Source organism: Alosa sapidissima, chromosome 15 (genome assembly GCF_018492685.1).
Source record: "Alosa sapidissima isolate fAloSap1 chromosome 15, fAloSap1.pri, whole genome shotgun sequence".
NCBI classification, from domain to species: Eukaryota; Metazoa; Chordata; class Actinopteri; order Clupeiformes; family Clupeidae; genus Alosa; species Alosa sapidissima.
The window spans coordinates 9404830-9430305 of NC_055971.1; the positions used below are offsets into that span (position 1 = coordinate 9404830).

At 44.3% G+C, this 25476-nt stretch overlaps 1 protein-coding gene across 2 annotated transcripts in view; it reads right to left on the bottom strand.

Moving 5' to 3' along the window:
- sez6b (seizure related 6 homolog b) overlaps positions 1-25476 on the bottom strand; it is a 150588-nt gene that overhangs the window by 58473 nt on the left and 66639 nt on the right. For both annotated transcript variants that reach the window (XM_042062858.1, XM_042062857.1), the window contains exons 2-3: positions 15320-16090; positions 13890-14035 (exon numbers count right to left, since the gene is read on the bottom strand). In XM_042062858.1, coding sequence (XP_041918792.1) covers positions 13890-14035; positions 15320-16090 — 917 coding nt within the window. The remainder of the gene's footprint in view (positions 1-13889; positions 14036-15319; positions 16091-25476) is intronic.

Consider the following 25476-nt stretch of genomic DNA (forward strand, 5'->3'; position numbering starts at 1 on the left):
ATAAAGCCTCCTGATAAGATATTCTGTAGTAGTGCTAAAAGATGTTCTATACATTGGGCTAATGTGTAACCTCTGTGTGGTGGAAAGAGCAGGGGTAAATATAGCACAAGCTAGGGGCCCAGAGGTTTACCTATCAGGATATGAATGCATAGGAGAGACTGGACATAGCAGTTGTTCAGCTCAGGTCAAAGGTCCTTTGTAGAAATAGAATAACTACCTAGGCAAATATGTATTACCATAAAAGGCACGAAGGACATAGGAGCTCTATTCTATTCTGAGTGGTCAAAACAAGTGATGCTACTGGAAAGAGGTATATAAGCTGTGTAAGACAGGATGTTAGTAGTTGGCTTCGCGAACCCATACTCAATGTTGGATTAAAGCTACACCTTCTGCAGTATTCTATTGCTTTGTCATAATTCTTCTGATTACGAAGTAGTTAATTATAATTTGACACCACACGGTAATCAGAAAATGTCCAGTGAAATAGATATGACATACTGTACTGTATATGCTTGTCACTGCCTGCAAGTCAGATGGACAATGGAGATTGTCTGCATTGTCTGCGATTTGAGTGCATAAAATAGTTGGCAAGAAATGCAAACTATTTTCACCACATTGGGGAACACACCAACGCTAACACGGAGATGCACTTCAGAGTGAACATGCGAGTTCAGCTCTCTGATTCAGCCGTAGCGATCTTTCTTGTCGCCACTGCTAAGCTAACGCGGTGCACCTGTTTGACGGAGCGAGAAACATGCACTGACGGCCATCGCTGTTGTTCACTGCCCCCTGCCCCCTGCCCCTTTGCAAACTAAATGATAGCATAATAAATTGCACAGAAAGATGATAATTAATCTTTTACAAATCGATCTGAAATGCAAACTGAAACGGCTTTTAATTATCTCACGACTGACACAAATATTTAGACTTCTCTCTTTCCCTTTACAAAACTGAGTGAGCATGATTAGACGTGCGTGTGCCGCAAGCATCCAGCCTAATCTGTTTTACTGTCAAAATAACACCCAGCACAGGATACGCGGCCAAAGTGTTTAAGGCCTCCCCAGACTCATGTGTGAGTGGCTCGGTTGCATTAGACAGGACCCAGCGCGCCATGCTTTTAATTGGCCTCTGCTCCGCGCCCATAAATCGTGGAGTGTTTACCAGTGAGGGGCCCGGCCGATCGATGGGCATATTGATCCAGCGCGAGCAACACGAGGAGGAGCGGAGTGAGTGGGAGAAAAAATGTCTCTGGCCATAACGCCACAGCTGATAAAGATAGTAGGCAGAGACTAATCGAGGCTTGATTGTTAGATTGCGGTTTAATTGTTGGTACCCTGACCCAAAACACACCAGTAAGTGCAGCCCCTCTCTCTCTCTCTTTCATTTCAACACTACACACCTCATCCCTCTCTCCCCCTCCTCCCTCCATCTCTTTCTTTCTTTCTTTCTCACACCATAAGTATCTCTCTCTCTCTCTCTCTCTCTCTCTCTCTCTCTGGACTTAGAGTTCAGTGGAGCGCTCGGCCTGGATGTGCATTTGAAAATGTGGGGAGTGGGAAAATTGCAGCTGAAATCTCCCGCTAAAACAGGGTGACCTCCGAGGGGAAAGGGGGCTGGGGGGAGCAGAGAGAGAGGGGAGCACCTTGCAGCCGAATAAATCAAAGGGAGCAGAGAGGGCTGCAGAGAGCTGATAGCTGACCCAACGAGGCCAGCACACCTTCACGGGGGGAAACAGGTAGAAAGAGAGAAAGAGAGAGGGAGAGAAAGAGGGAGAGAGAGAGAGAGGGCAGCGGGTAAAAAAACCTCCTGAAAGTGTTTTAAAGTGCTGTACTGCACTCTCCCCATCTACAAAAGGCCCTGCCTCAGCCATATTTGGCAACTTAAAATCCTCTCACAACACAAGCAAGCTGCAAAGGAGACCAGGGAGGACTGGGGGGGGGTTAATAGACTTGTTTCTCTCACTCCATAGCCCTCCCACACTCTCTCCATCTCTCCCTGCATGCCCCCTCCAGCCCTGTCCAGAAACGGCACTCCCTTTATAAGGTGTGCCAGTACTGGGCCACTGTGCCACAAAGTGGAGTTGGCATAGAGCGGTGCCAGTGTTCACAGCTGCTGGCTGGACTGCGGAGATTAAGCCCATTTATGTGAATAAAAACCAGGCCAGGCAATAAATTGATAGGAAAACCATCCTGTGTTTAGTGCCAGCTGGCCCGATAAACAGTTCAGGAAATGGAGACAAATAGGTCACTGGAGGTAATGTCTCAAATTCAGCCACCTGAGAAAACACAAATCAATCCTAACCCTGACTTAATATAGGACATCTTTTTTAATGACACTTTACTTATAAATTCTTGGGGAACTTTGAAGCAAATCTAATTAGTCCTTTTCCCTAGCATCAGTGTTTGAAGTGTTGAGTTGTTGTTCACACTCATTATAATAAGCAATGTATAGCCAAACCAAAAATGATACTGAGTAGCCTACTGGTTGGAAATTTCAAGAAACTCACATTACTGCAACAGCAAAACAAGGTGTTATTTGCCTTCAGGCAAAATAAACATAATGACTTTTCTGAGGAGACATATTGTATATCAAAAGAAAAACACCTATATAAATGTAAAATTGAAGAGAACTGATTCATATGTACTACAAAAGACCTATATGAATCAGTGCAGAAATAGGACATATTCAGTGACTTAGGATAATTGTATAATTTGTGTAAACTATGGCTCTAGATCAGGGGTCTCAAACTCCCGGCCCGCTGGCCAAATCCGGCCCAATTCCGGCTCGCGACGTATGTCAAAATAATAATGCAATCCGGCCCTTGAGGGTATTTTTAATTGCAACAAACAACGATACTGATTAAAATAGACGATAGATCCAAGTACGGTGACAAATCTCATTTGTAGGCTACTCTCCTCCACTATTTGCTAGACATGCAGAGCTTGATTCAAACCCAAAATCGCTGCAGAAAGTTTTCAGGAAATACTTGTAGCCTATTACACGCGAGAAACACGAAGACGTGCATTTGTAATGACGCGATGCAGGCCATAGTTTTGCACAAATTGAAGCAGAAATAGGCCTACACCAAATGTTGAAAAACGTTCACGTGTGATGAAGTCTTGGGTAGGCTATATTATTCACCTATTCTGATTCTGAAGGAGAATATCCTTTTGGAGATTATGATCGATCATCTATTGACAGTGATAGTCACAGTGCATGGTGAATAGAATCTCAAAGATTTTTTACATTTACAGTAGGACTTTATCTCTGACCACTTTTGGTGTTGCTTTCTTAACCCTAACGCCTATTGCCAGGTTTAAAAAAGTTATGAGAGGAAAATCTTTTTATTTGGTGTGAAACACACAAATAGGCCTACCTGTTTTTATGCTTTTTTGTTTGTTTTTATAATTTGTATTAATATTTATTTGATTTATAAGCTACAAGGTTGCTAGCACAGGTGTCTAAAAATAGATAAAATACTTGCACTTTCTGTTTGTAGTTTTGTGTTTGAAAATACAGTATTTGAAAAAAACATTGCATTTTAGTTAATAGCCGTTCTTTTTTATATTATTCTTATATTAACACTGATGTGGCCCTCTAATCAGATGACATCGGCGGAAGTGGCCCCCAGCTCATTTGAGTTTGAGACCCCTGCTCTAGATGCTTAGGTCTATCAGCTGAGAGACTCATAAGTATAATGATTTTTCAAGCTAAGAATACATTCCTTTTCTGAAGGTATACATATTTCCAACACCATTAATGTGAAAAACTACATGCTGAAAAGGCAATGAAGAATTAAATTGCCTTATCAATTAATTTAAAATGTTTGACCTTGTGTTCATGACTTCATTGGAAATCAACCATACAGTTCGTAAAGAATATATTTCTCAAACTTTATAGGCATTCTACATCTATATGTTAGAATATATCTCAACACTTTTTTCTCTTTTTCAAAAGTCTTGGCTCCCAAAAATCCCATAGCCAGCTTTGATTCTGGTGTTATGTATTCATATTCTCCTAAATTTCTGTGTCTTCACTGAAACCATAATGACTCCTGAAATCTCTCCTGGTACATCCAAATTTTCAACAGGATACAGGATCGATGTCATCACCGATTATCTTCAAGTGGTCACAAACGGAAGCTGCCAGTTCTCGCTACCTGTTACTCCTTCTCTGCAGACAGGTACGGGGAGCCCCTAGGCTGACTGAGTTAGATTTCAGATAACACAATGATTTACTTCAGACTGGTGCTCGGAGGGGTTTAAATGTTAGCAGGGGCACTTTTACTTGTAAATACCCAGGGTGGGGTGGGGGGCAGGGGGCAGTGAACAACAGCGATGGCCGTCAGTGCATGTTTCTCGCTCCGTCAAACAGGTGCACCGCGTTAGCTTAGCAGTGGCGACAAGAAAGATCTCTACGGCTGAATCAGAGAGCTGAACTCGCATGTTCACTCTGAAGTGCATCTCCGTGTTAGCGTTGGTGTGTTCCCCAATGTGGTGATAATGGATGTGTAATGTATCATCCACTAAATTGTCTTTATTTCCGTCTTTTTGTTTCGTTCCTGGAGAACTCTTGTGCGCCCACCCATCCCTGCCACCACAGAGCACAGTGTCAAGGCGAGTTCACTGCTGATGGAGGGGAAAGAAAAGGAGTAGTTGTAACCCCATGTGGGGTAATGATGGCTGTGTTGGGAGAGACACAGGGAGAGTGCAGCCCTGTCTGACACCATGACTGAATGGGTGGAGAGGAGTTGGTGTGTTTACAGATATAGGTCTGTGTGTGTGTGTGTGTGTGTGTGTTTGTGTGTGTGTGTGTGTGTGTGTGTGTGTGTGTGTGTCTGAAAGCACCTGCACTGCTGCTGCTGCTGTTGAGTGCTGTGCCCCTTTCTTTCTACCTGAACCTTCCAAGAGGGCAGAGAGAAGGTGAGTACTCAAAAGAGGCCCTTTACTGTCAAATGGAAAAGGTCGAAGTCTAGGGCTTCAGTGATGTCACTACCTGTGGCTAATTAGGTTAAATGGAACGCCTGTCCTGAGTGCTGGGCTCACAATTATTTCCCAGGCCTTCGGAAAGGACTAGTGTCCTGTGATCCCTCTTGTGCATTTTCCCCTTTGAGTCCGGCAAACTTGGATCTGTCTCGTTTTCACTTCTTTTGGATTTGAAACCACCCACTAAGCAAACTGAACATATTAGGAACCAATGCTTGGGCTGTTCGTAATCACATTGGGAGAGAACTATACCAGATCAGCGAGAGCCGCAGGTAAGTGACCTCTCACTGGAGCTCTGCCAAAGCTGACACACACACACATTTGCAAACACACATCTAGGTCTTTACATCACGTAGGGCCAGTGTGCAGGTTAGCTCTAGCTTTCCTTTTAGGTTACGTTGCGGTCCGAGGTCGGCTATAAACATACTCTACAGTAGACAACATTATATTTGTTTGGATGCTGTGCCACGGCCTCTTCATAACAGTACTCTAACAATGATATCAAATAAATAAATAAAGGTGCCAACAAGGTAAAAACTGGCGAGCAGTTGAAAATAAAGCTGGTGAATAATACCACACACCTGTCAGGATCCATCCACTCCAACCCTGATAACACCCAAGTGTTCAGTCAAGCATACAATACATTTACAAATATTATTTAGAGTGATCCTTGAGGCTTCAGTGAATAATAAAGAAACATATTTCTGACTCGGCTCTCTGCTAACCTTTCCTTTCTTTTTGAAAAGAAATGAAGTATGAGAGCCAGGGACCCAGCCATATTGAATTAATCCAAATCATCCAAGCCATTTACGGCACCCTGGCAGGCAGATAATGTCCCCTCCATCCCATTCTCTTTTGCCTTGCTACTGTGTCCAAGGCCCTGAGTCCAATTTAGCGCATTTCCAATTTCAGCTTGAGACAGGCAATCACCAACTTAAGAGAGATTTTAATAGGCATTTGGGGAGAATGTGCTAGAAGGAAGCACTGCTCATTATGGGCCGAGTCCCCCATTAAATGGCCCTTTTCACTCTCTGAATGATAGCCAGCATAGTGGCACACTGATTGAGGTGGGCAGCATGGGGCCATGGGGCAACTGGGAGGGGGGGGGGGTATTTACATGCACATTTTACATTTACATCAACCACCAAATCCACTCACAAATCCTTTTTCCTTTTCCCCTCCACAAAAAGAACACCGGATACTGTATAGATGGAATTCAGAAGTGTTAAAGCTATAATTTTGTCTCTGATTCCCATAGAGTGGTGTGTGACAGGAAAATGCGAGCTTGTTCCGAGTGAGAGCCGCATGCCGTGCATTTCTGAAAAGGCCGGTCTCATTTGGCCATCTATTTTTGCCCAGGGAGAGATGGAGATAATAGGGTGGGTGCTTTTGATGATGATGATTGGCTATCAGTCTGTCACTACTTCTGGCTGGTCCCTGATATCAGTGGCAGAGGGAAGGACAAGAATTGCCAAAAGATTAACTCGGGGAAAATGCAGAAGGGGTGAGAGATGAAGCTATACAGCATAACATTATCAACATTCTCTGCAATCGTGGCAGAAGTGTGGTCATTGCAGATATTGCTTTGGACTGGGTGACCGGTTCGGTCATTAGGCCAGAAAAACTATGCTGTTTGAAGCGCGAAACCTAACAAGGCACCAGGACTTTGATCTGTCAGCAGCATGTGGTTGGTTGTATCTGGATTCAAGCACCTCTTATGGTATAGCTTATGGCTCTTATGGTGAGCTGCAGTCTCTCTCTTTTGATCAGATTTTTACAAAGTCTTTCATCTGGTTGTATGATGGATTTGTCAATAGCGTGTAATCATAATCATCAACGACTCACTATGCTCAAACACGGACCACCCGCCTTGCTTGTGCACAGGCTGAATGATGCTCCTATCAGTGAGATGCTACGGTCAGCGAAATCCAGGCCCCAAAACTCCGGGCTCTGCCTGCAGTATCAGAGGAACGTGGGCAGGGCTGTGCCGGGGAAACAGTACCCTTCAGAATGAAGAATAGGCAGGCGAGCTTTGCTGAGCACGCCAGCTGCAAGACAGCAAGGCAAAACAATGAGATGCAACATTATCCATCCAGGCACTGAGCCCTTAGTTATCTGCAGCAGTGGAGACAGGCGATCCGTCACAGTGAAGTGGAGCGTCAGCCGTCCGAGGAGGAGAACCGCACTGTCAGGCTTTAGGCAATTAGTCAGAGAGGATTCCATTGCTGTTACCCAGCATACAGCGTGTCTCTGTTGGGTTTTACATAGTCGGTGTGTTTTTGGTTCTGTGTCGGTACCCCGTCTTGGAGAACTGACCCGTGTGCTGTATGGCTGAGACGGTGTTTAAAGTGAACGGGCTGGACTGACTTTCCTTTCCTTTCCACACGTCCCGCTTGGTGTAATTAATTCAAGTGGATGCTGATAAATTAACTGCACTCCTCTTGTGCAGGCGCCCCTGCATTCTAATGCCTGGTGTTTATTGTGTCGCGTGACCTCTGCATTAATGAAGGTCACAAAGAAAATGACACTGGCGTCAACACCAAAGGGTGTGTGTCTGCATTAGAGAGGATGTCGGTGAGTGAGGACAGTGCAATGTTGAATAAGCAGCCAACACCCCATTTTCACCCCAGTAAGGTCAGTCAGTGCCTCTCAGCTTCACAGCGTTCATGTCCAGCAGGTCCAACATCATTAGCTACTGCCTGTACAACCATAATCATTATACCACACCATGTTACACAATCAAAACACAGTTTCTCTGATAATGAAGCAGTGTAGACCAACCTAAGAGTAGTTAACATATCATTACTGCACACTATGGATCACTATATATTAATATTTATTACCATAGTAACTTCACACATAATAGCCAATGAATTTGTACAATGTACTACACATCTCATATATACATTGAGTATAAAGTCCAGTTGTCTCTGTCAGCTTTGGAGTTAGGAATTAGGTTTAAGATTGTTTTAGCAGCATCTTCACAACATTCATTAATTATGCAAACATTGAGAATTAAAATGATTGAAAAAAATTAGATTAGATTAGATAGTCTTCACTCACATACATTGCATAGTAACTTCAAAACTTCGCATTAACGGAACTGCAGGTAAAAAAAACACTATTCTGATAAACCTGCTAGTGTGAGGTTACAATATTGTGAAATATCAAATATCTTGCCAAGTACTAAAATAGTGACACGTGGCCAGAGGAGTCCGTATTAGGAATAAAATAGCCTCTTGAGAGGCTGGGGCAAGCATCTCTAGATAATCTTACTGCCCTGTTGTCTTCCTGGCCTCCACTTCTACTGAGCACAAATCCCTTTCCGCCCACCCAGATAAACTGGGAAAGTTTCCCACTCTGCAAACCTTCAAGCGACTGTCTTCTTATTCACCACCAGCCTCCTACAACAGAACAGAACAGAACAGAACAGAATGCCCCCAGTCCTCTAAAGAGCTCGACATCTTTGTGGAAATATGAGATTCAGGGTCTGAAGGAGTGGGAAGACGCTTTCGAAAAATAAAAGGAAACTCATTAAAACCCCGGTGGCACTTTAATTAACTGTACGAGAGTAGCTCCTGCTCCAGCCGTCTCACAGCACTGGAGTGCTTAGGGGCCTGCGGTCGCCCAGAAGGAGCAGGTCTCCTGAAATGTGACAGGTAGTTAACAGGCTCTTGCTTTCACTCACCGCCAGCTTCTTTCGCGACGACGACGGCACGGCGTATGATCGGGAGATGATTAGGGTGGCATCTGTTATCGATCCCGCCGAACAATTCCCAGGGTACTCAGCAACGGCTGCCACCAAGTATAATACAAAACTAAGTAAAGTAACGGGCCGATCGAGTCACACCGAAACTGATGAGAGAATATGATTAATCTCACTCGTCTGTGCACTATACTGTGTCTGCAAGGCCAGGTGTGGGGGCAAACATTATCACTCAGTCATGGAGCCAAATTAATTTAACCTTTCCAGACAGACAATTGGACTGCTCTCATCACAAAATATATGAGCCATCTATCCTAGCAAATGCTGCAGCCGTGCATGCAAAAGCATAGCTGGCAAGAGATTAAATGCATAATGTGATATGTTGTATTGATTTTTTTGCCATACATACTTTCCTATCCTCGTGCAGTGAGAACACAGTGACCTTGCAGACTTGTATTTGCACTCAGATGCTCTCTTAATTAGTGCCCCACCTTTCTCCAGCACCAACATTCCAACGTTTTTTTTCTGCGTTTGCGTGTAATGTTACTCTTGTTGTTTTGCATGATGAATTATGATAGCTTGCTTTTATTCAGGAAAATACTGGTCGTTGCTATGAAACTGACCTTTTGGACTGCGGGCAGTGTGTCTCTCCCAGACTGGGGACACACCCCCTCGGTGTCTTTGTGCTCAGTGTGTGTATAAATAGTGTTCCTCCTGGCGGTAGCTTTTGCCTAAAGGACACATGGTGTTGGAACGTGAAGGACAGGCTTGATAGGATGCTAGGCTCCTGCATCTGAAATAGGGCTAGCAGCAGCGCCCCTAGACAGGAGGATCTGGCACAACAGTCAGGTATCGATCGATCGGCCAAGCAGGACACTGCTGGCCGATGGCTGTTGAGTGGTAATGGGTTTAGCCATCCTTAATAATCTTCAACAAACAGCACGCCTGGGTTATCACCACAGGGCAAGGTGCACGGAAGGAAAGGGGGGAAAAACAAGAAGAGACGTCCTAAAAGCAGAGGCTGAATTTGCAAGCCATCTTGAGTGAGCTCAAGCACAGCCCAGGCTGTGGAGTCTGCAGATAGTTGCTGCCTGCCTGTGCTTTCTGCATTTTGCATGCCAGTCACTGCAGATGGGCTGATATTATGCAGCGCAACACATGAGCAGAACCCTTACTGTTTAATTGAAGTATTTCCCAAGCCAAGAGATATGCAAAGCATCACCACCAAGTGTTTCAATAAGAATAAAAAAACTCATCAAAAAATCACTCAGGATTTTTTTTTTTATAATGGAATGTGGGATTGTGGAAAATCTTCTCTAGTGGAAGGTAATAGGTAACTAAGAAAATTTGAATTATTTTATTGCTTAATGGATTTACATAAAGCAGAAGGCTATGTGTCAAATTTCTAGAACTGAGATGCGATTGAGATTAGATTTTCTTTTACGGCAAAGAGGCCTCATTCCTCTTGCCAAGGTGTCATTTAACTCCTTCCAGCCACATACGTATGGTTTCTACCCTCGGTCAATCTGCTGTTTAACTGTCCAAGATGACAGATGCATCCCAATCAATCTTTGCTATCACCTCAGACAGAGAGCGAGAGATATAACTGTATTTTATTGAACCGGACCAAGGACCACTTAATCCACAGCAGTTCAGAATATCGATCGTCAGTCGATGCCTATGCGGTGGCCGTGGCTGAGGTAGGCATCTTATAGATCTCTCTGGGACCAGTGAACCACTGCCTTGTGGAAAGCCTTGAGTTTCCATGAAGCCTTTTTTCTTTTTTTTTTTTAAAGAAAATGACAGTGGTTCTGTGTTAGGAAATAAGAGAGAATGGGCCAACTTCTGCAGTGCAGGGAATAACAATTAGAAAAAGTTCACTCCAGAGTCTCTCTGTCGTTTCATAGTAAAGTTCCGTGGAAAGACAGCCTATGCCATCTGGCATCAATAATTGTCAGCAAGGAGTTTCAGTGCCAGCAGTCTTAGCAAAAGCTTTGACTTGTACTGTTTACAGCGAGATCTAAGCGACCACTAAACTCTATCTAACACCTACTTGATTCCACACAACACACAATGACCTTTATGATGGTGAAAATCTGTCCGACTGATTGCAGTGCTCAGTAAATATGCTACTGTCATTTCTTTCTGTGCAACAGTGCCCCCAAACCATTGCTTCCTAGTGGAAGTTTCCTGCATCCATTATCACAATCACATCAACACTGCCTCGGGGGAAGTCTACATGCAATCACTTTCAAATATCTGCAACCGATATGGTAATCAGAGCATAATTCGACACCATAATCTCATTCTAATAACAGACAAGGCTGATTCTGATGCAGCGTCAGACCTGTGGGGCCAAAGGTGCCTACTTCAGGCACCAAGTCATAAAGCAATGCTAATGTGCTAAAATGAACAAACGTGGTGTCACTGCCAATGAAAAGTCACTGGGTGGAAAGGAAAACAGGCATGATTGGAGCATCCACCCTGGCTAGGCTAGGCTTGGGCTGTGATGAAGTCTTTATGCATGAGCTTTTCTCTGAAAGGTGGGCGGTCCAGATAATAAAAATCCCTGAGAAAGTGATGATAGCATTTTATCAGTCCCGCTGGTTTTTATGAGGCACCGATAACATCACCCAAAATATTATACAGCAAGAGTGCATTAGAGGGAAATCATCATTATGGTACATTTATTATGTAATACATTGCTGGCCTGTAAAGATAGACTGATTACAACCAGCTAAAGCCAAAATGCAGACAGCTGTATAGGGTGTAAATCCTCACATCTTGATCTTGTATGTTAAAGCTTTTGTTACTAATGGCTTCCTTCGTTACGACCTTTGAATTCTAATGCGCTTTGGTTTCATGTTTCATGTTTTATCCATGGTGCTAGAGTCTAGACACACACACACACACACACAACAGCTGTCAAGACACTCAATTTTTCTAATCTAAATATTGCATGCCTTGCCCAACAGGAGAACTCTAAATCTGTACATAAAGGTTCCCCTAAGTGGCTGTAAAAAAGAACTGTGTGTGTGGGGGGGGGGGGTTATTGAATTGGCATGTACGTTTGTTCATTTGGCTTGGACCAGGAGGTTACGTGTGGTCAAGTGATGTTCCCTCTGGCCACTGTATGACCTCAAGATCCCTTGGTGGCCTAATCTTCTGCTAGGATAGACACCTGTATTAATAGATTATCACTGTCCGTGCGGACTGTACTGAGTGACCTCCCCTGCAGTGCGGACATCTCACTGCCAGAGAGATATTCACACTTTGGGAGGATTATCACCCTCAGCTCACCTGACTTCTCTTGAGTCACGGAAATAGGGTTTGCATTCAGTTTCGGCTAAATCCGATGACTCATTAATTCCTCTAGGAGGGGATTATGCCCCCTCAACCCCCCCCCCCCCCCCCAGAGAAGCCTGCCGATCAGTGGGATACTAAACCAAGCCTTTTAGAGCCGGATGTGCCCAATCGACTAAACAGGGTCATAAACTCCCCTGCCGTCGATGCAGTAGGTATCCCCCGCATTGTCTGAATTAAACATTATTTTTGTCTATCAGCACGAGGATGAGGCCTCTTTAATTAAGTTAAGAGTTGCCAGAGAGACGTTTTAACGGGCGGGGGGCATTACTGAGCCCCATAAACAAACAAAAAGGAGTGGACAGATAATCCATAAGCAATTAATTAAGGGAGGAACTCCGTGGCGTCCACACATATCAGTCACCGTGAATAATTGTGGCATAAGGAAGAGCTAGAGAAAGATATTTATACACTGTCCCTGGGTTAACAAGAGTGAGTGAATGCGACGAGGAGAGGATAGATAGCCTACCCCTCCCCTCTCCCCACCTCCACACACACGCACACACACACACACACACACACGCACACACACACACACACGCACACACACACACACACACACACACACACACACTCTACCTCACCATACCCTCAGCAGCTGTGGAGGATCATTGACAATGATTTGCAGTGAGCACTCATTCTGTCCAAATTAAATTGGCTGAAAACATCTGGAAAGCCGTCAGGCTAAAGCCTGCACTATTTCCATTAACGGCAGTGGCAGGCAGGCAGGCCCAGAGAAATAACGATAAGTGCAGTGAATCAGGTGAAAGCAGATATCTACTTTCTCTGAAATCACTATTCTGAGCATCCAAGGCTGACTGTATTTAATGAGCAAAACTACCTGCACCCATGCCTTCAGCAATGCTAATCAGTAGATCACTTGACATTTAACCTTTGGCCGGCAAAAACCATTTCACCGAGGAAAAAAAAATCAATCACCATGCACAACAAGACATCTGTCACTCAAAATACACACAAGTTGGCGGACGAAAGAAAGAATACAAAAAAAGTGGATTCTCACTGGTCCAGCCGTCCCTTATGGCCGTGCCAGTGTCAGTTTGTGCTACGAGGCAATCTGTCAGGGCTATGCCCACACTGGCACCGAGAACAGCAGATGAAAGCGCCCGCGCCTGTTTGTCTAGATAAGCGCCGAACGACTGGCTTGGAGACGGTGCAGGCCTGTGTGGACAGAGAGCTTCCTCTTGCATGAGGCTGCAGTGCATTTGTATTCAGAGGGAAGCTCCTTCCTTCTCCAACCGTGCCTCCAGTAGCACGTTCAGCCTGACCTGATGAGGGCTACAGCCTAACATAGTGCTACAGAGCCCTACTGTAAGATAAGGCCTATTAAGAGAGAGATAGCAAGTTCCCAATCAGTTAGGCTCACTAAATACCTAATTGTGTTTAACCTGTCTCTGCTGTTGTTTATGCACATAAGAAAATATATAGGCTACTGTAAAATGCTAAGCACGTGTATAATGAAGTGTGCGGCTAATTTGGTTGCACGTGTAGTTAATCTGGATATGTAAAAGCAGATGATTTAGCATATGTTACAAATGCATTTCGGAACCATATCCTTTAAAGTTTCATGGAAAGATCTCAAAGCCTCTTTTAAAGACAACTGATGCCTCTGTGGTCTTCTAAACAGTAATGTTATTACATTTGTCTTTTAAACAGACATTGAAAATATATGAAAAGGTTAATTGCACAGAATTTCCCCTAAATCGCAGAATTAATATCCTTGCGGAGATCCCTATCACACAAATAATCCAGCTAGGCTTGGCACAGAGACCATTAGTTGACCGTTGCCTTGATCCCGTCGGAACATTAAAACTGACCTGAATCTCCACGCCGTAGCCCATGTAGACGGTCACGGTGTAGGTGCAGTCCACGGTCGTTTCATACCAGGAGCCCGTCTGCATCTGCGCCGGCTGTGGCGTCTCGATGTAGCCCTCTGGCGCCGTGAAGTTGGTGAGACACGGAGCTATAGAGTAGAAAGAGAGAGGGGGAAAAAGAGGAGATAGAAGATGAAAAAGGGAGGGGAAAAGAACAGGAGATGGCATGAGGACCGGTGAGGCTCCCTCCCTCCCTTGATCCCTCTTCATTCCCGAGGCCTCGCGCACTACACCTTAATTGTCTTTCAAGGTTTTCTCATTTTCTGCCAGGATCAACAGTGACTTCTTGTTTTTCATCTTTCTCTCTACCTTTCTTTCCGCCTCACTCTCTCCATCTCTCTCTCTCTGTCTCTCTCTCCATCTCTCTCTCTCTCTGTCTCTCTCTCCCTCTCTGCACAAGGGAAAGATCAGGTAGGGCCGGCTGGCCACAGACCATTTTCCGGTCGCCTTCAGGTCTTTCCACTCAAGCAACTCCTTTATCTCTGCCGCCTGGTTAAAAGGTGGTGGTCACCAGGGGCCGCACTCAGAGGAAAGCTGTGAGGGCGGTCACTCCCAGGAGGCCCAGAGCACACCTTCCTCACCTTCCTCACCTGCACCAGGCCGAAGCCTGAAATGAAGAGGGAGTGTCCGGGCGCTCAGAAAAACAACTTTCGCAGGGCTGCCTGTGCTCTTCTGCCTCCCCCCATTCCTCATACTGCTGTCTCACACCCAAATACTGGATAAAAAAAAATGTTTTTTGACTCCAGGTTTCCACAAATGAGACCCAGAGGATTTGACACAAATGAAGTTGTGAAACTCCAGTCACCATCTGGTGGATGTTGATTGGGGTTTCTATCCTCTGAACCACACATACACACACTTTTTTTTTTAAAGTGAATAGATTTTAAGCTCCAGTCTTCAACGGGACTGAGAGCATCCAGGGCAGGAGTGCAGATAGACAACTGAAAGCCCATGGTAGATGGGAAAGGCACAACACAGGAAACTGAAATCTTTAGCCTTGGTGAGAAGATTGAGGAGGATACTTTTTGGACTAAAGCTGTTTATACTAAGGGTAATATTTTGTTCCTTTAGTTATGATACACAGCCCTCACATGAGTAGTAATACTCATATGGTAACATGAGGCTCATATGGAAAATGAATAACACTACATCTAGCGTCATGCTATCAAATCCTGATAAGCCAAAAGAAAATGGACCATTCAGATTTTACATCAAAGAAGTCACACACAAATATGTTTAGGCCCTTCTGGTGTTCCTGTTCATTTTTGTTGACTGTGATACAAATCCTGATTATACACAATAAGCCTTTTCCTACTTGCTCACAATGCAGCTTCATTCTCCAGTATCTATCTCCTACCTGCAGGTGGTATTACCTGGGGTCTGCATGGTTGTGATGACAGTGGTGGTGATGATGGTGGTTGTCGTGGTTTCCTCCTCCAAATCAGCAGATGCAACGGCAGGGACCACATTGTCTGGGGACTTGTTATTCTGAGCTGCGGACCTCTCTATCTCGGTGATGGTGTCCGTTTTCACCAAGGCCGGCGGCGATGCGGTGGTTGCTATGGCAACTCTGGCTCTGTCTGACGAGCCGCGTCCCATGGTAACAGCCATATTGGGAGTACTGGCACAGGGGGGAGGGGTGGAGGCATGCGTAGCAGTTGTCAGGGATTCAGCCATGATGAAATCTCTGTGCGACGTTGTGGTTTTTCCGTTCATTGCGTCCGCCACCTTGGACCCGTGCTGATCTGAGCCGGCAGGGTCGCGGGCGGTGATGGTGGATGCAGGCGTTGCCGCCGTGGTGGGGGTTGGCGAAGCGACATCGGAGAAGGCCGGCGCATCCTCGTGGGGCACCAGCTGCGTGGAGGGCTCCTGTACCAGGTGGTGGCCCGAGCCTGGCACGGTGGCACCCCCACTGTCTTCGAAAAACTGTGGGTGTCCGCGGAGGTCGTCGGTGTGGTACGACTCCGGAGCCAGGAAGCCTTTGTAAGGGGGGTGGTGGTTGAGGACGTTGAAAGGTGGAGCAGTGGTGACCAGTGGGCCATCGCGGTCAGTGTCCTGGGTGGTCGGGTAGGTGCTGTGGCCCCCCTCTGCCTCCCCGTGGCCTCCCCTCTGGGTAACAGCTACACGGCCCTCCAGGTAGGAACCTATGGAAACACAAATACTCAGCAGTCAGTCAATATGTCCTCCTAATTACTGCACAACAAGCAGCAAGCCAACCATATTCACACAGTGTACTTTTGTTGTCTGCTTTGGAAACTCTCCCAGTCACAGAATGAAACAATGGTTTAAAAACATCTGAGGGAATTTCTCAGACGGAAGAAAATATCTCCTCTGAGCTTCCCTTCTCATTTGTAAACGTTGCAGTTCACCCCTAATGCTATTAGCGACCAATTGGACATCGGGGTCAATCGCTGCATCAAATTAACATATTGGAAAGTTAGAGGCACTAATACCAGAGTAAATGGATTATGACGAGGGGGGGCCCTTTGAAGAGCGGGCGTGGTGCTCTGAGAGCCATTGCAGCGATAACCCGTTTATGCTTTAATGGCTCATTTTAATACTCTCTCCCCCACCCTCGCCAATTTAGAAGGGCCTAAATATTCAGCACTGAGCGTCTTTAACGAGCAGATATGATAAGTGTAGCGGGGAAAATGGATATCCTCCCATCCGCACCTGGTGAGATTTAATTATCTGCCCTTCAGGAGTTCTGCAACGTGTGCACGCGCATGCCAAGGGAGGTGTTGATTCCTCCACAATGCTTCATTTCCGAACCTAATCGTTATCTCTGTCTTTACTAATAGCAATCTGCATTCAAACAATGGCGCTCATTGTAGCGGCAGGCGACGTGTGTTTTCTTTTTTTTTTGCTTCAAGAGTCTCTTTTTTCCGAAGGTAGCGCATATTGCTCAGCTCGCCAAAGGAGACGGAGAGGAAAAGATGTGAAAAGATGATATCTCAAACCAAACGGAACTGACTGACTATTTTTCCCCCCTTTCCTCCTTATTTCAATGGTGTGTCAAAAGCAAAAGTATACATCTTTTCTCTGGGGAACGGTGTGAATTTGGTGAAGGATTGAGTCCATGACGCGGATGAAATAAAAACTACTTCCAACATGTCAGTCATACCCTTGCAAATGACACATAAAAGCTGTTACCAAGGGAAGAAAGTGTTCAATCCCCGTCATCAGTTTAAAGCGTATTCACTGACAGTTTATCCCATGCAGATAGAGATTTTCTCATGCATGAAATACAGGGCTGAGAGTTCCCATTAATTGTTAAATTGTATGAATTTTGATTGACAGATTCAAAACGTTTCTCTTAAAATGCAAGAATAACAGTATAACTGAAAGCATATTCTGCGGAATACACTGAAGGACACAATGCCATTCAATTTATTCACAATAAAAGTCCCATCACTGTGCAGGGACTGTGCAGCAAAGCAAATGTAGAGGAATCAAATCAAGTGAAGTTGAGTGTGAATAAACCAAACATAGACATAAAGCAGAGAAAAACAAAGTTCCTGAATATCCAGCAGCTCCCTTGAGCATCGGCAGACTGATGGGAAGGCTCAGCAAACACCAGGCAGCACATGGTAATGGCCAGAGTCAGCAGAGGGGCTGGGCAGTGCTTTGGGGAGAAGAGTGATTTTGATTCTGGCCATTAGACTGGCTGAAGTATAAACATATTGCCTCCACTGTCACTGTTCAAAGGTCTCTCAGTTCTCCGCTCTCCACAGGCACTATTTGACTTTTAAATCACTCAGGCCCAGTCTAGGGGCTAGTAGTGGCAGAAAACCAGTAGAGACGTATCTTGTTTTTTCCCTCTCATTTCCAACCTCTTATCGATTAGTTCAAAAAGATTTGTTTGCCTTTTACTTTGGATCAGTCCCTAAATGGAGTTAGTTGTGTTGAGACGCAAGTATATTAAGCGTATCACAGATGCCAAATTTAAACATGCAAATCCCCCTCTCAAACTTCAAACAAACTGTTTTTTTTTTTTTTTATCTCTTTTCAGTGTCCTGTTGGATTGCACCATGAAAGACCCATCTCAGAGATTCAATCCATTTAAAAGGAACATGCTCTGATGTACGCTATCTGGTTTATCCAGTTCTCTGTAGATCCCTGCCCTAGTGAAGACAACGGAATACGCGCTCAGTCATTGGCAGAAGAAAATGGTTTATCTCACACATTGTGAAATGCTAGAGGGGATAATTCACACATACAGAAGGCCTTCAGTTTCTTCAAAGGGAAGAAAACAGCCTTGAGAACAGCAACTCAAGGTCACGCAATGTGTAGCCAGAAAACGTGACTGGCGGGGTTGGGAGTAAAGTGTTTTAAGTGAATTGGAAGCGTGAAGGCAAAAAAGTTATTCTTCCAAATCAACACCAACAGAACATGTTTCATCGAGTTGGAACGAGTTGCATGGGAGACTGATCTTGTGTTTTAGTGACAATACAATGCAATGATCAAAAACATTCAGTTCCAAACAAGAGAAGGAAAGGGTCCAATTATGACCTGAGATTTATTCTGAGGTTGGTTGCCAGCTACTTGCTTTTGAAAAAGCACTACTGCACTAAGCAGCAAAACACTTGCTTATACACACAAGCTATGCACTGGAGCATCGTAAAATTGAGGCATTAATAATACCAAATTGCACCACAAAAGCAGCATTTAGATACATTTCTCAAACAAATACTATATCTATTCACAGTAGTGCCGGTGCCAGTAATTTTCATGACATATTTTTTGAAGAAGACTGAATACTATAGCATGAAACAAGTGTCACAGCCCTGCAGTATAATTGCCCTCCCTAAAGATTTGAAAGTGAATAAGTCATCTACGTGATTTTCTACAGAACAATAGTATGTTGCTGCTGGTGGAGTTTACAGAAGGGCATGCAGGATTGCTTGCTGACGTTTTGAAGTGTTATTTGTCGATCTCAGCTGTAAGCCTGTGGCTGACCTGGGTTCAAATGGACATGTTGACTCTGTCTTCTGCCTCATCTTTGCTAGTCCCCAGAAGCAAACAAACAAAAAACCTTTTCCTCTTTGTTATTCTGCAATGAAACATATCCATTGCCTCTGGGATCCAATCAAAGGCATTGTGCGGAACACAACAAAGGCTCACAGCGCTGGGAAGGTGGTGGGTATCATTAGTCCAACTCCTACCAGGCAGGAATCAAAGACCATGCCCTGTTTGTAATGGAAACAATGCCATATGAGGTGTGAAATAATTGCTATGTGGTAGTACACAACGACCACGCAGTAAAACAGTGGGTAAACTGGCTATGGATGGAGCGCATAGTCATCTTTTGAACATGCTCCACAATTCAGCAGTCCCAAACACTATGTAATAACAGTGGCACTATGTACTGTACGTGAGATACAGGGTTCCAGTATCTAGCTCTATTAGCATAAAGAAATTCACTAATTATAAACAAATTCACAAATGACAGAAATTAATCAAATTTGAAAGCTAAATTACTGTTTTAATGATTATTTTCTGCCTCTCCTTAGACACCATTCTCTGGTGTTAGGCCTCTCTTGTGTTCACACAAAGCCTTCTGTTTTTAAAAACAATCACACAATTCATTCTGCTCAGAGGAGCTCAGATACACAGTAGGTTGAAGTTGGCTGTCTCTCTCTCTCTCTCTCTCTCTCTCTCTCTCTCTCTCTCTCTCTCTTTCTCTTTCTTTTCTCTTTCTCTCCTGAAAGAAAACAAGTTTATCACAGGGGGGTGTGATTGAAACTGAGGGTAGTTGACTTTGACAATAAAGGATGACAGGCATTACGGAGACAATTCACAAGCCCCCAACACCCCCCACCCACACACACAAACACACACACATACACACACACACACACACACACACACACACACACACACACACACACACACACTCGCTTGCTCGCAAGTCCTCAACTCAATTTCCACCTGCACTGTTTGCATTGATTAAGGTATTTCTGTCTCCTTGAAACCCTGCTTCATTGTCCCAGATCTAAATGAGTTTGGATAGCTCCTGTACCAGACGTGCTGCGCTGGTAAGAGCAATGGAGAGAGAAGACACACTGGGGGACCAGAGGGGGGGGGGGGGGGGGGGGGGTGAAGGAGAGATGAGCGAGAGAAGTGAGAAAGGGGGAAAGAAAGGGGAGAGAGTAAACAGAGAGAGAAAAAAACAAAGGAGTGTGAAAGAGAGCTGTGAGCCACAGAACACAGAGAGGATTATACGACGCCGAATGACTCGAAGGCAGAGGCGCTCCCTTCCCGTTGTGTACAGCATCAATAATGCACCGGGGGGACCAGCTCAGCACTGCCTTCAAAGCCATACATTGGCTTCAGGTTTACACAAAACACACACACACACACACACACACACACACAATACACACACACAGACGTGGGCACTTACACACTGCACACATACATGCATCTATAAACACAGAGAGAGAGAGAGAGGGAGAGAGAGAAAGAAAGAGAGGGAGAGAAAGCACTTGCCTCTCTGGCTGTGGACCTGATGAGCACACACCTCTAGGAAGCTTGGACACTCCTGGCCAGCTGCTCAGCGAACAAAAATCAAGAAACACCGACTGTGCAACAAAGCAGAGCACCCCAGGTGCCGCTGCACGTATGCTCGGAGCATATCAAAGAGGGCAGCTGAAATTTGACATTGTTTTTCAGAAATTCCATCTTCATCGAAAATATCTACTTGAATCTGAAGTGAACCAGAGCCAGAGTCAGGATTTGTGAGACAGCGCCGGGCATGTGTAAGCAGCCTCTGGGTGTTTAGAGGGCTGCTGCTGTTGTTTTAGCTCCTCTGTTTTCTCTAGGCCTCTGGCTAACACTTTAGTTCAGCCCTTCATCTTGAGATTGACATAACCGTGTCATGAACACATCATGGCTGATGCCATATCCTGTCAGTTGTCAAAAGGAGAGCTAACTTCAATCCATTCTTGAAAATGGTTACAAATGGTGTGCTAAAAAGAGTTGTTTATGGTCTTTGTTATATATGCATGTCTATGTTATGTATTGTATATATAGACATACATTGCAACTGGTTTCATAATCTTAGTCATCATAATGGTCTTTGTTGCATAGATGCATGTCTATGTTATATCCTGTATAATCATGACACTTTGCGCTGATGGTGCGGTGTTGTATAATTCTATAATTGAGAACATGTCATGAAAACAATATACTATGGCATGTGCATGTGTAACATGAGAGTTATGACTTGCAGCTGAAGTGTAACTGGTCTCTGATATCCACCTGACTCAGCCTCTCCATCTCTCTCCTCCACTCAGGTCTGCATTCCTCATCTTCTCCTCTTTCTCCCTTCATCATCACTTTCTGCCAATTTTTTTTTTGTTAGTTTTTCTGTCCTTTTCTTCGGGCTCTTCATCAGCATCTGCTGTGGTTTTTCTTTACCCTACCACCCTTTCACTACATGTCAGCAGTCAACACTCTCAGACACACAAAGAGAGACTGGATAAGGCTAAATCGCCTCTGGGAGCACTTTGATGTTTATCGCGCAGGCTTTCAAAAATTGTAACAGAAAATTGGCTTATCTTAAATAAACCCCTAAATTCAAAATAAAAGTCAGCTGATTAAACTCTTGAATGTCTATTCACAAAAACGGTTTCAGTGGAGGTTGCAAAATATAAAAATAAACAGTTCCCTGCAGAATGTACTTCAGCTTCATTTAGATTAGATAAATAAATAAATGGATTTTCAAACTGCAGTGGATAGCAACAATGGCTTCCATTTTTGCAAGGCTGTGTGGTTTTGTCTTGTAAAATAATGAAAAACGGTGTGCTATTGTGCATTAGGCTCACACAGCTACACTTTTATCGACACACGCACACACACACACTAACACACACACACACAAAGCTAAGACAGACACAAAGCTAAGCCCAACTAAGGGCCTGTCCACACGGAGACGCTTTTTAGGTTAAACGCAGAGGTTTTGCTTCGTCTTGGCTGAGCGTCCAAACGAATCCTGTAAACGCACTGGCCGAAACCGCACTTTTCTGAAACCTGGTCCCAGGGTGGAAAAATCTGAAACCGTAGCCCGTTTGAATTCGTTTAGACAGCGAAACCGCACATCCTGCTTGCGTATCGATGATGTCATCGCCACACCTCAGCTGCCCTGGACTTGCACTTATAGTATTGCCTAACAATACTAGTTTTCATACATGACATTACCTACGATTACACTCCGTAAGATAAATATCACAACTGGTGCTGCGCAGCGCCGATAGCTTATGACTTGGTGCACTGTTTTTCCCGGTGTTTTGTTATGCATTCTAGCTACTGTCAGTGACGCGAGAGAACTTAAGTTATTAGGAAAGTGCGGTGTAAGTTTAGGCTACATTAATTTGTGCGTACTGCCAGTGTCATTCATTTATTTTACATGTCTTACAACATATATACATGCATTCACAGTCGAGTGAAATCAGATATAAGCATACAAAGACGCTTAGAACTCACGTTAAGCCGATGGTAGCACACTGAATGCAAATGCGTGATTTGATGCAGGCAAACGTATTGACTGTTACTAACGAAGGTTTTATAGCAATATTATAAATGTGGCGACAGAATAGCCTAGAACTTGGGTAAGCCTTGCGTTTAGTAGCCTAATTGCGGTGATAGCCTAAACTAATTTGAATCACAGACTATCCTACAACCAAAGAAAGTAAAGGTGATTAGTAGGCCTACCTGTGTTAGCCAAATAAAGGACGGGACTGCACCCTTCACAAACCGTAAAATAAAGTTTATTAGTTTAACAGTTGACTACAGTTGACAGTTCACCATCTGTCCACACAAACAATTCTGGTTTCCTTGCACTAGCCATTTCGTTGTAGCCTATTCTGTCTGTTTGTAAAGCGCACGTTTTGGTCAATTTCTGTAAAGAAACAGTGCCACCTATAGGCCTGGGGTATGAAGTAACGTGTTGAGTCGTGTTGAGATGGATCCGTTTGGACGCAAATATTCTTGATACGGTTCCAGGGAAGACGGAGGAAAAAAAGATCGGTTTGGTACGTGTTGACTAGACCTAATGCACCACGCAAAGACCCCCTCTGGTGAAAATCAAGTTCTTAACCTTGTTGCCGTAACAGGGATGTGGTGGTAAAATAAGAGATGGGTAAACTATGAATTGTAGTTTGTATGATGTATGTGAGTGATGACAGTGAAGATGTGTGTGTGGGCGGGAGGGGAGTGGAGCAGAGACTGTGTGTGTAGTGTGTGTGTGGGTAGGTGGGGGCAGTGTGCAGCAAGTATGTAGAGGAGGCTTACTGTAGCAAGCAGTGTGCTGTATGTATGTGAAGTGATGACAGTGATGATGTAAGTGTGTGTGTTTTGTGTGTGTGTTGGCGATGGGGTGGGGTGGGGGGTGGGGGGGCCAGAAAGGCTAGGCAATCAAGGACATGGGTAGACTCTATTTCTGACATTTCAGAGGTGGATAAACTGTGTTGACTTGCATTTAGTTTCTACTACATCCCTGCTTGTTAACATGTCTGTAAGATGTCTGTCATGATTTAGAAAACATACTATAAGCGAAATAAGCAGTCAATGTCGTAGCTGAGGGATTTCTGCTTTGGCTTTACAATCAACCAATCACAGCCTCAAGCTCAAGTTAGTTATTTATTAGCTCCCATGTAGTACAATTCAAAGTTTGCCTTTTGAACATTAGATGACAAAAGTGTGTAGAGCAAAACGCCTGCATTTCAAACTTCTTTTCCTACAGACTGCTATTGGTGCATTCCATATTATATAGGAGTTATGTTTATACTTTGTTGCAAAAGACGCATATTTAGTTTGTTTATAATTGTGCTTTTCAACCAGAGGGGGACCCCGAAAGCAAATCTTGTTAAGGGTACCTTTAAGATACATTTCAGCCATTATAAGACCACAAGGGGAATTTCTTCATGAAAAAAATCCTGTGTAAATACTTCTGAGTACCAGAGAGAGAGTTGTAGAGGTGTAATAAACTGCTGGAGAGTATCTCTAAGGAAAAGATGGAGGTGGAGGGTCATCCATGTATTTCAATGATCGCATAGACGCACATCGGCCTGTTGCCGTGGCGGCTGCTACATCATCTCCCCCATCTCCCCTGGCATAGGCACAGGTCGATGGGTATCGGCTTTCCTTTCATCCCACTTGGTCACCGCAGTTTCATGTAGTGACTTGTAAAGACCGAGCAGGAGGACTAAGAGTGTATATGTGTGTGTGGATGTATTCAGACAGATGACGATAGGCACAAAAAATGACCACTCGATGAGCCGATTGTGCATGAAGAGGAGCATCTTCATAATGTATGGCAGTGCCACAGGGGCAAATTGGGACATGCACAAGAGCAATAGGAGGACCAGGGAGAGGGAGGAGACACTCTGTCTCAAATTGATTTTCTCTGATTTGTGTCCTCCTTGACAAAAGGCTCTCACGCCCACATGCGGGCAAGTCGACCACATCCTCATAATTAATCTATTTGGATGGCTTGGTGAAGGCTCTGTGCTTTGGGCAGACTTCAGTTATGTGGGCAAAGTGAGTGGAGAGGAGACATGATGAAGTTGGAGAAGTCATTTCCACTGGGGTGCATTTGAACAAGCAGTATAAGTATAAGTTTAAATACTCTTTGATCCTGTGAGGGAAATTTGGTCTCTGCATTTATCCCAATCCGTGAATTAGTGAAACACACTCAGGACACAGTGAACACACAGTGAAGCACACCCTAATCACGACGCAGTGAGCTGCCTGCTACAGCGGCGATCGGGAAGCAGCGAGGGGTTAGGTGCCTTGCTCAAGGGCACTTCAGCTATTCCTACTGGTCGGGGTTGGAACAGGCAACCCTCCTTTTACAAGTCCGAAGCGCTGACCAGTAGGCCACGGTGCGGGAAGTATTCTCCATCTCCACGTTTTCATGCCCTCAATCCTCGCACCAAATAATGACAGATGAAACACACACATACATTTCATCAGCAAAAAAAACAAAATGTGTGAATTATTTTATATTTTATATTTTCAAAATTGGATGAAAATCTGATGTTTTATTAAGAACACTCAGTTGTGCATTACAAGTACAATGATGTTTTCAAGATGAAGACACAATAACTATTAGCAGAAATTCCGAACACCATATGCACATTTGAGATTTAAAAAAAAAACATGCACACACACACACACACACACACACACACACACACACATAACACAAAGAGAGAATTACAGAACATCTTAAAAGCCCAACTACAGCAAACTGATTTATTTCTTAAATTGGAACTGTGTTCTTGAGAATGTCATTTCCCCTGTCTGTGCTGCAGACTGCACTGTGTAGTCGGATATGAGCGAAGGCCCTCTTGTTCCCACTCATGAGTGTCAGGCAGAACTGCAATCTAATTTAGCCCCTGGAAAAGACACATCCCCTCGGAATATCTCTCTATTTATTTCATTAATTTCTTTCTTTTTTTTCAAAATGATTCTGTAATACAGCCAAAGGACAAACAGTCACACATGTAGGTGGGCTGTTTGTCAG